This window comes from Nanorana parkeri, unplaced genomic scaffold (genome assembly GCF_000935625.1).
Source record: "Nanorana parkeri isolate BGI_ZX_2015 unplaced genomic scaffold, ASM93562v1 scaffold104, whole genome shotgun sequence".
NCBI classification, from domain to species: domain Eukaryota; kingdom Metazoa; phylum Chordata; class Amphibia; order Anura; family Dicroglossidae; genus Nanorana; species Nanorana parkeri.
Window position 1 is genome coordinate 1,058,583 of NW_017306372.1, and position 15,379 is coordinate 1,073,961.

General features: G+C 40.1%; 1 protein-coding gene across 1 annotated transcript in view; it reads left to right on the forward strand.

The window, feature by feature from the left end:
• Positions 1 to 15,379, forward strand: part of ZNF827 (zinc finger protein 827) — a 161,192-nt gene that overhangs the window by 139,759 nt on the left and 6,054 nt on the right. Inside the window, exons 9-10 of the mRNA XM_018552983.1 lie at positions 7,092 to 7,229; positions 11,355 to 11,526. Of these exons, the coding sequence (XP_018408485.1) occupies positions 7,092 to 7,229; positions 11,355 to 11,526 (310 nt within the window). The remainder of the gene's footprint in view (positions 1 to 7,091; positions 7,230 to 11,354; positions 11,527 to 15,379) is intronic.

Below are 15,379 nucleotides of genomic sequence, written 5' to 3' on the forward strand. Positions count from 1 at the left end.
ATGAACCAGGAGAAGCAGGGAAAAGTGTATGAACTGCATCGGGAAGAGAGAGGGCTTCAAAAGCAGATTATAGCCCGCACAGAGGGAGAAAAAAATCATTACGAGTGGATCATATCACAGAAGGGAGAAAGGGAAGGCAAGAGGTGGGGGGAAGGTGAAAAATGCTAAAAGAACAATTTTAATTCTTGCTCAATTAATAAATAAACAGACTATATTGTGTATTTCTTTTACGTCTGGAATTCTGCTTTAATTTACACGTACAAATATACTCAATATTTTCATTTGTTTAGGAATGAATCTTATTGCAGCCTGAAAACTACTTTGATCTTTTAAAATGCCACAAGATGGCGTTAGCGAGTGTTACAATAGCATGTAGAAAACACATAAGGAAAATAACTATTGAATGTCTAGAACTAATTTAGAGTCTTCTCCATGCCAGGCTCTTCTTTTATGAGAAGGTGACCTCCACAGCAATGGCAAGAAAACATGAGAGACGAAGACCTATGGGAGTACAGCAGGAAAATGTTTTGTACTTCGGATTTTCATTAAAACATTGCAGTGTTCTTTTGTGAGAGATAAAAAGCAGAATCTCGTTTAATATCTTTTGCACCCATGTATAATATAACACTGCAGTATAATCAAAGTGGGTTTTTTCATTATAAACAAGCGTGTGCTGTGAGCGCAGTGATTTACATTTAAATAATGTGCTGTAGTTAATAGACGGTGCAAGGACCAAAATGCAGCCAGCCATAGCAGTCAATCAGAATGAACCTTCCTGAAGCCAGACTGCCACACTATTATATCTGACTGGCACTTTATATTTTTCTCTTGGCATCATTTTATTATAAAAAAAACTGGAAGTGTGTGTTGGCAGAATGGGGTCAGTAGAAATTGCAAAACTGCATTGATGATGTGGCCAGCATTGGAGACTGAAAACAGCACTCCTGTCCCATGTGTTTGCCATAAAACACCCTTAATCTTTCATCTTTCCTCTGCTTCCCTTATCAACTCAGTACCCATCAGTGCTCATATTTAGTTTTTGTTATGTCATCATTGGCCTTTTTCCACAAAGAAGTTTTGTTCTTGAAATGGCACTCCACCTTTTAGATCTTTGGGTTAGTACATCGGTTTTTATTTTCTGTTGTGGTGACAGATGATCACCGAGACAGAAATTGGAATGAAATCCTTAATGGGCATACAGACAGCAATAAAAACAGTTTTTGACAAATGATTGGGAAAGTTTCCAACCTCTTTATGAGTTCTGATTGGTTACTGTGGGTTACTGCACAAAAGATCACTAACTTTTTTTATTGAATAAGCATTCTAGAATTTACCAATATAGTAGGTAATGTGAAAGATCTTCTATCTTGTAAAATTTGCCATTTAGCTTTGGCTCACATGTTTCATGTCATGAACAGAATAGACTTTATAAAATAATAAGAAACATATGTGCGCATGCAAGTTCTCAATCACTGCCTATACAGGATACTCACCTATGTGTAAGAGTGTGTGTGGATATATGTCTGATATAGAAAGCATGTAATATCTTACAAATTACATGGTTTGTTGAAATTATTCCGTAACCGCAGATGTTGACCAGATGCTGCATGTAGCAGCTAATCCTCTTAGCTAAATGGCTATTTGTGTGTTAGAAATTGACAAAAACCTGTTACTTCCGCACAAGAAGATGTGAACAAGAAAAACAAACATTGCCACATGCTAGACATAATTGGGAGATATGTTTATGCACAATTAAACAGTCAATATTAAATATGTCCTATTTAACCCCTTCGTGACGTGAGACGTACACTGTACGTCCAGCCACAAAGGGACCAAATGACTCGTCACGTACACTGTACGTGACGGGTTATTTGCTGCACTAGAAGGCTGCTAACCGCTGAGAATCAGCGGTTACCTTTCAGTAATGGATGTCTAACTATCTAGAGATCCATTAAAGGGTTTACCTTTTTCAGACACCCGATACCTTAATATCGGGTGTCTGAGAGTCACTGCAGAGCTGACACACATGTCGGCTTTTGCCAGCATTCTGACAGCTCGTATAGATCGAGAGATATCGCTCTCAAGCTATACTGGCATCTGTATATTTGACTCAATTTAAGCTATTTCAACGAATCTACTTTTATTGTGACTTTTTTTTTTTTGTATTGAAACATCCAAGAACGGTGACAGAGTAATCATGGAATAACTATAAGTACAAAATGATGCCAATGCAGAACTCCATGAGCTCTAGAAGATGGTGATAATCTTTCAGGCTAAACACTTTTACATGCAAACATGCATCATTTAACACCTATTTAGACGTGCCTTATTCGTTAAAGTAGGTCATATGCAGGAAGGGCTCTCATCACTAAGCACATGATACATCTGCCCTTGAAACTGCTTCAAAGCTTTTTGCCCCAGATTGGCTAACCTGATGCACTAGTGAAAGGGTTCAATGGAGAATTATATCTCCATGTATACATGTTTATAAATCTCTGCAGTTACAAGCACTTCATGCACGAAGTGCCATGTATACACTATATGGCTCAAATTATGCATACACCCCTTCAAATGATTAAATTCAGGAGTTTCCTCTGAATGGGCACTGTTAATGCTTCAGCAGACAAAGACATTTTAGGTGTTCCTCTAACCTTGTGGCTACAGTTTGGGAAAGCACCTTTTCTGTTCCAGCATGACTCTTAAGAAAATTACCTGTCTCCTGCTACTTCCCCTGAGCTTAAGGACACTATTTCTATTATTGTGGACACAGTTGGTACATGCTTGCATTTAGAGCCACCTTTATCGACCCTTCGGTCACGAGTTTGAGGTTCGTAAAAATAGCTAAACCTCCAAAAACTTTTCCTTTTCACTCGCTATTACTGCCTGTGTTTTATGGTGATTGGGACCAACCCGAAAAGCTATTTTCTCCTCCAAAATGGTTTGCCCCGCAATATCCAGAACATTGGACATATCCCTTAACCAGGACATTGTTTACCCCTCCTTATGTCCTTCTCCGAAACACACTAAAGAAATTTCCCTCCACTGTCTAGATGTGGTTCCGGTGGTGAGAATTAACCTCTCTGCAACAGCTTCCATTCATGAGTCTGATTCCCTGTTCATCATCCCTGTGGGTCCCCATATGGGCATCCCTCCGACTGCTCTACTGTTGCTAGGTGGATTTTTTGAACTATCTCTCAAGCCTATGAGCTACAGGCAAAAGTTTCCCCCTTTCTGGTAAAGACACATCCTACTAGAAGCATTAGTGCTTCTTGGGCTTTTTAGCATCAGGTTATCCCAAATCGGTAAGGCCACTACCTGGTCTACTGTTCACACTTTCAAGTTTTAGCAGGTGGATGTTCGGGCCTCTGCGGATACCAGTTTTGGTTGTAAGGTCCTTCAGGTGGTTCTTTGACTTTCAGGCATGCTGCTGTTTCTAGTTCCCTGTTGGGGTGGTTGTTCTTCGTGGGCCTTTTAGCCATTGTTTTGCTATGTTGCCCAAGCCTCTGCTTTTGCACATCCCAGTAAAATCTATTACTTGGTGTACATCACAGGACCCTCCCCTGTTTTTTGTGATCTACTCTGTACTGCTTGCTACAATACTGAGGAAGGCTGTGAGTGGAAGGGTTAATCAGGCCTGTTCTACAGCTTTTGATTGAATTGCTAGTGCCAAATAACCTGACAACAGCTGAATACCCTCTAGAATTTAACTCGCTGTGTCCTGTGATGTACTCCAAGAAAAATTATTTGAAAGGTAGGACAAAACTTTTGTTTCATCCAACATCAATTCCTGACCCAACAAATGTTCTTTTGGCTGAATAGGCATACATTCCCACAAACACGCTCAATAATCTTGTGAAAATCCTTTGCAGAAGAGTGTAGGATCTTATAGTCGCAAAGGAAAAAACTCCATATTAATGACCATCGTTTTGGAATGGTATACCCAATAAGCTCATAGGTGTGCTGGTCAGGTGTGCACAAACGTTTGGTCATATAGTGTACACTACAAGGCTGGACTTAAACTGCTCGGTCATTTCAAGCAATACTCACAATACTTTGATGCCCTAAAAAGTACCACCTTTTTCATGGGATTTTTCAGCCAAGCCCCCAGTATAACAGCAGGAATGAGGCTGTCAGAGGTGCATAGCCATCAGGGCCGGATTCCCCACAAGGCCACGAGGCCCGGCAGTGCCGGGCAGTAAGTTGCTTTCTACATTTAGTCCTGCTTTGGGAAGGCAGGGCTAAATGTAGTGTGAGGAAACCGCTTGTTTGTTTACAAGTGATCGCGGCGATGTCTCCGTGATCACTTGTAATATGTCTGCAGCCTGTCAATAAAGAGAACCTGTCACCTCCAAATGCTATCACACAGGGGCTTGTTAGCTCCTTTGTGATAGCAATAAAGTTAAGTGAAAAGAATTTGATAAAAATAAATAAAAATTTAACAAAATAGTAAGAAATAATAATTAAATGAAAAAAATAAAAAGGTGATTAAAAAGTGAAAAATAATAAGAAAAATGTTTTCTAACAAGGAAATCACTGTAAGAAGCAATTGACTGTCTAGGTGACAAGCCCATGCATTGTCAGCATAAAATGGAAGATAGTTTTTGGAGTCTTTGGTGGCTATTTCAGGTCTGTTGATGTCTGCTGATGTCGGTCTGACTGGAACAATAGTGTGTCGGGAGCTGTTCTGGATGGCTTACTGTGCCTTTGATGTCTCCCCTGTAAGCTGTTTACACATATAAAATGATCAGTGTATGCTTCTCTAGCCAAGAACATCTGTTTCAGCCACAAACCATTTCTTTTGATGACTGTCCAGGTGGTATGCCTCTCAGACATAAGCTCTGTGCATGTGTTGGCCAGACCTCATGGATCATCTTATGAGTTATGTGTCCTATGACAGCCGGGCCCCAGTAAAAACATCGAACTTGGCACTCAGTCCTTGCTAAGACATCTTGAAGATGCTTTAGCTTATATGCTAAATGTTGCCATAATTTGTCCTGCAAGATATTTTATGTAGACTCTGCAAATTTTAATTATGACCTAAATTATTTATTTAAAGTGAACAGTTTGTTTTTTTGTATGTTTTTCTTCCACTTCATACAGAATTTACTAAACAGTTGTTTTGGTCCACATAACAAACCACTGTTAGGAAATGTTGACATACATCAGCCAGATAACCTCCTGTTCATTTGTACTAAAAATTGAAATTGGAAAAGGTTCTAGTAAGGCTACAATTCAAAGACATGTGAAATGTAAAGTGTAGATTTTGAGAAATGTTAGCTGTAAAAGTCTCCTCATCCTTGTAGGAAAGTGTAACGTCTTAACCTGTTGCACAGAGCTGGAAGTGTCTATCTATTCAGGACTCTGTGATGGGGTTTGCTTTATGTTTGCCCAATGCAGTTTAATAAAGCTGAGTGGGTTATCTTGTGAACATACTGTAAGTATTCTCCTAAAAATGAACGTATACCTGTTACTACCTGCCACATATAAACTATTCTTTAAAAACAATCATCACATTGTACAGGTTGGTGATTTTCCATATTTAGTTCATTGCTGCAGTGTGCTCTGGAAGCCCCTGAAACCTTCTGCAGTATGTCGCATCTAAATGTCAAAATGGTGATGAGATGGTGAATCCACAACAAAAAATGGCACACTTGTACTTGTCTAGTGTGGTGCCTGAAAATTGACTTTTCTTGAAGACAGAATTTACGTCCTATGAGTGCCAAGACAATGTCTTTAGAAATGAAAGACACAAAGTGCCACCTGGTAGTGCTTGGTCTGGTTTTCCAAAGTTTGCATTGATGTTAAATCCCATGCAAACTACTGACTACACAGTTGAAATACAAAGGGTTGTCACTTTGATCAGTCAGTCTAGTGATTTCTGCACCTCTTTCATACAGTGTATGCAGCTTCCTGTGTCACCTTTCTGTTTCCTGTCTGCTGATAGGACAATTAATCCATGTCACCCATTCTATCCAAATAGCAGGGAGGTAAATCAGGAAGTAGGGGAGTGGTCCGTTGGCTGTGCAGTGTGACAGATCTGTGAATCCCAATATATATGTATTTCAAGTGTGTATTTAGTAGGGATGCACCCAAATATCGGCCGCGGAAGCATATCGGCCGAACATGTTTTTTGGCAAAATGCTGAAAATGCTGTACCATCTTTCAGCCACAATTGTGGTGCTTCAGACGGTTTCTCTCCTCCCCGCTCGGTGCTGTTCTGTGTCCCTTGATCATTGAGTGTTTGTAAATAATTGAGGACATAGTATGTTTACTGTGTCCCCAATTATGAATAAATAGGAAGTGCTCTACATCACTTCCTGTTCATTCATGATTGTGGACATAGTAACTCGTACTATATCCTTATTCATATCCCTATTTATGAATGGACAGGAGTATAGAGACTTCCTGCTCATTCACAACAGGGGCTGCAGAAAAAGAGATTGAAGATCTCTTTTTCTGTTTCAAAGGGGAAATATCAGGGGTCTGTTTAGACTCCTGATATTTCTGCAGAGCCCCTAATAAATACTAAAAAAAAAATCAATCAAATATTTTTGTAAAAATTTTCAAAAGGTTAGAAAAAAATAATAATTCGGTTTTGGCTTGACAATTTTTTTTTTTCGGTTTAGGTCTGAAAATGCAATTTCGGTGCACCGCTAGTATTTAGAATTTGGAACTATACTGCTGAATCATAACACACGTGCAAAACATGCATCCACCTAGTGGCAATTCAGAGTTTACTAAAAACAGAGATTAGTCTTACAGCGGTGTATTATGTACAGGGAGACCTTTAATGATCTGAGCAGAGACATCCCTGCCTTATTCTCCCAAAATGGAATATAATGTGTTGGTGGGTTTCTGTTTTAAGCATGGTTTACATTTCTTTCATTTTCTCGGCGTACACTACCAATAAAGAAGATATTAAAATTTATGCAGGAACGTTCCCGCCTCATTACGTATCCAAAGCCCAAGTTTAATATTTGGAAGGAAGATCAAGTACTGTTTTATTCATTACAGACCTGCAGACTGTGTTGGGATGTATACCAGATATTCACACAAACAGATCTCTCAGTGTGCTTTCTTTAATGTTACAGATGCAGAGCCACTTGGGCTGGAAGCAGGCAGTGGGTTAGCTGCCTGGAAACTCAACGAGCAGCTCTATCCCTGCGATGTCTGTGGAAAAGTGTTTGGCCGACAGCAGACTTTATCCCGACATCTGTTATTGCACACAGGTACTGATGTATTAAACTACCAGTCTTGCCAGTGAAATCAAAATACACGCCTACTTGCAGCATAAACATACTGAATGATAGCTGTGGCCACCTATAGACTTTAGAGAGTAGTCGGGCATGCAATCTAACCATTCTTGTGGCAGCACATTTCTGAATGTTGTATGTTCTCCATAAACTTGTAAGGTTGGATCTGCATACCCTAGCAGGTCTATGTCGATGCAGAAGGGAAGGGGCAGGAGGAGAGTGGCACAGGTGGACATTTCTCATACCACTTATCTCAGTTAAAAACAATACTAAATGGGCCAGATTGTTTTACATGCCCAATCGACGTTCCCCTTGAAAACCTAAAATGTTAGGATTGGGCACCTGTCATTTCCTGTGTATGGGCCACTTAAAGTCTATCTAAACCCAAAAAACACATTTTAAAATATTGCAGCTTATCCATCCTTAGATGAGGTGGCACATACGTTTGCTTCTGTAGGCTTTTTTCTTTAATTTTCACTTGGTAATCCTGCAAATAACACACTTCCTGATTCTGGGTGGCTACACTCACTACGCCACTCTAGAGAAGGAACCATAGTTGCCACTCAAGCTGGACTTCAAACATGTCTGCTTTGTTCATCTCCATTACATGGGGGGTGGGGAGATTAATAGTTTATAGAAGGAAGATAGGATTGTATTATGCTTCCAATTCATCTCACAGGAAGTGACAAGGACATGGCATTGCTGGGATCATCAACAGGTATTTTCTTTACTTTCTAGAATGTTATTAGCCTAAACAGAAAATAAATGCCACCACCACATCTAAGGACTGGTAAGCTGCAGTACATTGATTTTTTTTTTGTTTGGGTTTATTTATCCTTTAAGAGTTTTTTTAATCACCATGTGCGGTTAGCATATTAGGGCTTATTTTATAGGTTAGCATAAACTGCAATGATGTGACCTTACTAGGGATGCACCGATACCAAGTACAGTACTTGGTACAAGTACAAGTACTGATGCTTTTCCAGCTCAAGGACTAGACTAGAGAAAAATTCAAGTTAGGCGGCAGATGTCATTTGTAAGGAGCACACGGAGCTCCTGGGATTTGTACATCTCTGTTTTAATGTACGATTTTTGTTTTTATAAATATAAATAAAGGGATGCACAGATACCAGTTTTGCAAGTACTGATACTTGGCCAAGTACTTACAAGTACGAGTACTGATACATTTTTGTTTAGTGTCATGTGACAGTTTTTCTAAAACAATACAGACTAATGATTTCAGGACAGTGGTGGAGCACCAGAGCCAGGCCCCAGCTGCAACCGCTGCAACCCTGGTAGTTCTCATGAAAATGTCAAGTATCGGCACTGGTACTCGAAAAGTATCGGTGCATCCCTAGATAAAAGGGATTTTTTATATATTGCATAGTTCCTACCAATAAAAGTGTCACTAACAAGTGTACCCTACATGTGTTCCCATGTAGCATCAGATTAAGAGATAGTGAGTTGAGGAAGACAGTTTTTCTAAAACAATACAGACTAAGGATTTCAGGACAGTGGTGGAGCACCAGAGCCCGGTCCCAGCTGCAAGCGCTGCAACTCTCATGAAAATGCCAAGTATTGGCATTGGTACTTGAAAAGTATCGGTGCATCCCTAGACCTTACTAAAGGTAGGGAATTTGTAGTCCATTGCTGTGGCTTATTGCACACCATGCACTACCACACAGCAAAGCCTAGCAACTGTAGTAGGCAGAAATGGCAGGGACATTTTCCTTTTGTTGAGTAGTCCAGAGAGCACCACATGGGTTTTTTGTGATTAGGAACATGATTTTGAATAGCCTTCCACTGCAGACTGGGATCTAAGGCAATTCCACTGAAATGTATGGGTAATAATCCATTTAACTGAACATGCTGGAATTTGAAACCTAAGTTCTGGGATACTCGCATTTAAAACATAATGAATAGAATCGACAGATGTGTCCCCACTTACTTGTAGGAATTGTGCATACACGCATGCAGTGCAAGGGTTAAATGCTTGGTAAATCTCGGAGTAGAGGAATAAGCTGTAATACCTTATTCCTCGCTGTGGCAAGCTTAAATTGCTCCCCTCTTCTCTCTGTCACTTCGGGTTGTGGACAGGCCTTCGCTATCCTCGCATACAATGCAGGGATATCGGTCCTGCATTGTATTTAATGACGTCAGCGTGTTACCGCTGGCCAGAGTGTTTTAGAGAAGAGGCTTTGGGGAACCGGTTGCACAGCGTCGAGGAAGCCTGCCAGAGCGAGGACTAAGGTAACTATTGTAGCTTAGTCCCCTACCCCTAGACTTACCCCTAGACTTAACTCCATTTAACCCTTTTAGTGCAGGAGGCTGTTTGCTCTGTAATTCCCAGAGTTCAGCTTTAGAACAGGATAGCTCTTTTTTGTATGCAGCAATACCAAGCAACCTTGAAAATATAACTTCTTACCCAACCTTTTCTTCTGCTTAACTGTGGAAGCTCATCATAGGCCCATTACAATATAAACATTGAACTGTTGTTGTCCAACATCTGCAGTGTCCGAAGACAAGAACGGAGTACTAGGAAGGTTTCTGATCCAAATACCTGCTTAATTCAATGTCTTCAGTGCCAGGACCTATAAATGATGATTTTTATGTTACATTGCACTGATAAAATCAGTGAGGAACCAAACTGCAAGAGGCATCCCCTGAATGGGTTTGGATTAGCCTTGCCCATGCTTCCATTCTGTGTGATTCTAAACAACCCTACAAGTAGAAAGCAGAATACACATCTGGAGGGATCCCTGATGCCTTTGTTCTCAGTCCAGGTGTGAAGATTTTTGCAGCTTCAAGTAGTTTGTGGTCTCCAGTGATTACATAAATCCAGTGCAGAATACAAATCATCATATCAGGCTCCTGGTACTAAAGTCCTTAAAGAACAACTCCGGGCATGTAAAAAATGAACCCTTACAGTGGGACTACCCCCGCACTGCAAGGGTTAAGTGCTCGTTTTTTTCTAGGGTCTAAGATAAAGAAGATACACTCGCCTGATCCTCGGTTCATTGTGGTGACCACTCACCTCTCTCCCCCCACTTTGGCTGTGGAATGTCCCGTGGCATCCTCACATCCAGTGCAAGTCAATGGGCATGATGAATCACGGGTCCTTAGACCGCTGGATCCCAGGGAAGAAGAGGATGCGTGGACCGGCCTAGCAGCCAGGTAGAACTGAGGATCAGGTGAGTATATCTTTTTTTTGTTTTAGACCCTAGACCAAAATGGGCATTTCACCTTTACAGTGCAGGGTTAGCCCCACTTGAAGTGTTCATTTTTTTGACATGCTCGGAGTTCTTCTTTAATACAAACAGGCATGCAGAGAAGAAAGCTCCCATGTTGTTCTGCTTTGCAATGCAGATGCAGGAAGGCTGAATCTACACAAACTAACATTTATACTGGTCTGAGACTTGTATGACAGCTCTCAGAACACTTGTACAACACGTGAACACGTGTATGTGTGTGTGTATATATATGTGTGTGTATATATATATATATATATCTATATATATAGATATATATATATATAGTAAAAAAACAAACGTGTTTTAAAAATTATTGAAATAACACTGTGTGCCTTATGTTAATGTTACTCTATTGATAATACTGTATGTGGGTCCATCATTTCTTCATGAAGAAATATCTATGTTGTGTTTGGATTAGTCATATACTAGATATGTGTGCAATAGGATTGTCTTGGACTGGACATCGTGTCCCTTAAAATTTACCAAAATATGATTACCCTACTTACATTCTCCTTTATTCCTCTATTCCTTCCTACTTGCATTTCTTGTGCACATGTTCCAGCAATTTTATAGATTATATTATATTTCAGAATAATACTTCCCCCTGCATTGTAACTGAGATGATTTAAAATCTTCTGGCATGACTGATGGGACCAGCTTTGAGTATGCTTGTGTTTCAAATGTTTTAATATTTCCCAACAACTGGAACCTAAATCTGAATCTCACACTTGAAGAAGGTCCCAACCAACATACAAAGTTCTTTTGTCCTATTGGAATAATTATCAAGATTCTTAATGAATGATGACCAGTATGAATAATGTGATGATTCTCACTCTGTTTTTCCTCACAGAAGAGAGAAAGTATAAGTGCCATTTGTGCCCGTATGCTGCAAAGTGCCGTGCTAACTTGAACCAACACCTGACTGTCCATGCAGTGAAGTTGGTGAGCACTGACGCAGAAGATATTGTCAGTGCTGTCATTTCTGAGACGGGTGACAAAAAGAAGAACCCATATTTCTATAGGTGAGAAACTTTCATTTACATCAGATTTGTGTTTTCCTTTAAAATATATATATATATATATATTTTGAATTTAGTGAATCACTTGACAACAGCTCCTTAACCAAAATCCAAGCAAACAGCTCAATACACAATTGAAATAAGGGAGCTGTTTTAGTTAGCAAATGATTTGTATTTCTGGCCATCCAATCAGAAGAGTTGCACAGCCTTGCAGAGTCAGCTTCATAAACTGACTTTTTTTCTACTGCAGTTCACTTATACAGCTAGGTGACTTCCCTGCCCTTAGCCTATGATTGAACAGTGAAGGAGCAGCAGCCGACTGATGAGCTCATTGTTCTACTCCTGTCAGATTGTTCAATGTGTATGCATCACTCCTAATTGGCTCCTGTTGCCTGCTTCCTCTGCCACTATGAATGCTGCTCTGCAGGAATTGCAAAAGACTATTAACAAGTAACATGTAAATACTTACAGTCGTTGCAGTTACAATACATTTCATTTATTTTTAATGGATACATAACTTCATTCATTTAATATCTATATGGAGTTTACATTCAAGGAGAAACAACCAGGACAGGAATTCTGCAAGAATCTGAATATTAGTCTTATACTATTATAACTATGCAATTATATGTGTTTAAGATTCCAATTCACCTTTTGTGTTACTTACTTCGTATGTGACTGACTCTTCAGGGTAAAGTGAATTTGCACTGCTAAGGGTGGATACCACGAGATGCCTGTGCCTTGTATTTTTAGGAACAGACTTTTCTGTACCCCTCTGTGATTTAGGCTAAGCTGACTTTTCTCTTCACTTAATGGCTATGCCCTGGCAATTTCCATTCCATGGGACTGCAGGTAACAAATGCTTATACTAACTTAATACTTAAAATAAATAACAACACACACGTTATGTTATTTGTATTGGCATTAATTGGCCGCAGCATTTTATTGGTATAAATAATTGGTTTCATCTTTAATAACCAACTTGAATCAACAAACAATTAAATTGTTATAACCAACCAAATTGCCCAGTTATTGAAACTCGAGCAATACATCACTTAAGGAAATAGTCCCCCTCATATGAGGTGACAAACCACATAAAACACCGTGACTAGGGAGGGGGGGAGGGAGCTTGCAGAACCCGAGATCCCAACTGATGATTTCTTGGAAGACCTCCTTATATAGGGTGACTGTGGAAGTTTTCGCGGCGATGTTTTCCCGCCGATAAAACGTCAGTTAAATTCTCTTAAAGGGGCAGTAAACTGTAATAGATAAATATAGAAACAAACACACAAAAAACACCAATAATAGTCCCCACATTCCCATGAAAAAGGGCCTCTAATGGATGCCATTATTACATTCTTTCGTGAGACTCCAGTGGGCATGACAATTGGTGGAGTTTAGCCATAAAACCATTAAAAGCCAGGCCACAGTAACAAAGTGAAACTAAATCAGAGGGGGGCAAAGCAAGAAGCATTTCTGGTTCAGAAAGTTAACAGCAGACATCTTGTTGTGTCTGCTCTTGGGTAGTTCATTTAATTTTGAAGGGTTAAAATAGCGTGCCCGTTCACTTTAAAATGATGAGGGGCTCACTTTAAGTCTGACAGTTACTGCCCTACAACTGCCTGACCTCACATACTGGGTGGATAATGTATTGTGTCAGACAGATGACAGTGCAGAAACCATCAGACCGAAGTGTTCACCTCCTGACTCAAGCTGAAGAGTCAAAAAATAAAGCTTAATGACCAGGCAATTACACATCTTTCAACAGTAAGGCTTCACAGTTCTGGTAAGATTGAATATTCAGATTCTGAGTCCTGGCTGTACCTTAGTAAAGTCATTTGATTCTATTTCGAGTGAGAACATTTCACTATTTGTAACAGCATTGGCTCATTAAAGTGTTGTGGATGAAGTTCATATTTATTGATGACTGTGAATTTTTCTGTCCACAAACTCCCTAATATGTCACTAGTTCTGGCTAATAATGTACTGTGTGTGCAATCTGTTGGTGCCGTATAAATCCTGTATTATAATAATAATAATAATAATACCAAGAATGAAGTGGGATAGAGAGCCTCCTTCAGATTTAATAATTATATCTATATTTGGATTGAAAACTTTCCTGTGATTATTCCGGTGTGTAGGTCTTGTTCACATTGACAACAGCTGGTGGCAGCATTGTGTTCCTAATCCACCACTGACTGGGACATGAAGTTCCTGGAAGCTCGTGAAATAGTGCATTGTAACCTGGGAAGCTGTCCAGATTGTTTGAATTGGTTTCTGAGATGCCATGTGCTCCCTACTTAGCAACAAACCAGCCTTTACAACTGTGTTTGGCAGAACTACATTGCTTCTCTGTTGCCCAGAGGAATCCGCTAGGTGATGTGCAGCATCTGGAACATGTAGTTCCCAATTAACATCATCATTATACTCTGCAGTGTAATGCCTTGTTACACGTGGTGCAAAGCATCTCTTAACGAGAAAAGTGCAGCTCTTGAGGTTTCAGTACGTATGGAATAGGTGACTATAAACAGCTCCCAGCCCATCTTTTACAGGCATTCTTGTAATGTTTAAGTGTTGCTGCAGTTTCTGTGTAGTACAGCTCTGCTGGACATAAACCTATTGCATTTTGAAATAATTACACTTTTACAATATTACAAACTATTCTTGGAAAAAGTCAAGAGTGGCATCGTCTTCCGGGTCGTAGGTGACAGAATTCAGCGGCTGCACACATCTCGCAGCTAGCAATTGACTAATAGATGCTAGGAATAAGGTTCCTTCTGTGCATGTACTGCAGAAACAGGACCTAAAAGATCAGCTGCAAGCTCCTGTATTTACTGAATAGATATATATTGTGTTACCTATTGTACCAGCTTCTCTCCTCTACTGAAATTGCTTACTTTCACTGCACACTTCTCACAGTATGCATTAGAAGATGGCTAAAGGACGTTCAGCATTATCCAGCTTTTTCCTACCTAATCTAAATGTCTCTGCCCTGATCCTTTCATTCATTGGATTTCAGTTACTTCAGTTATGGAGGCTCAGCATCACATGTGGGCATTACATAGGACAGCTTGCATGCCATTGAATGCCCTCTCCTCCAAACTGATATCTACTCATCAAGGCATTATGGTATTTAAAGAATTCCTCCCAAGAGCCAGCCCACTACTTGCATCAGGGGTAAGGGCTCTTAAGAGGGTACATAGGCACGATGTTTTAGTGTTTCAGAAAACTGTAGCTTTCAGCAGCACACTTCTGACCCTTCAACCAGAAGCATGGTGAGCCAGTGATGACATCACTGGGTTTAAAATAGGGTATGTAATGACTATGAATAGGGTATGTAAACTAAACACACACATATATATGTGTATATATATATATATATGTATATATATATATATAAACATACACACATGCATACCTTTTCTATAAAATCTGTAATGTCACAGCAGGTTCCTTTTTTTTCCTCGGCGTGCAAGGGGGTGGGCATGCTTCCTGAACTGAGCGGCGCCCACATGATGTTGTGCGAGGACCTGTCATCTCCCGTTAATGATTTACCATGCTTTATTCTGCACTATGTGTCTGGTTGAAGATTGGCCATCTTGGTGGATGCAGGAATTTTTAATGTCAAGGCCTCCAGCAATAACAGTGATCAGCACAGCAAATCTCACTCGAAAACTCCTGGGACTTGTAGTCAGAGGAAGCAGTGCCTTGGGCCACATTCACACTAAGCGACATACCTTTTGAAGCGGATCCGCGCGGCCAGGATAGCGCGACTTTCGGGGCGACGTTCCAGCGACGGTAGTGCGACCTTCAACGTCGGGCTGCATTAAAAAAATCACGCAAAATCTGCTGAAAA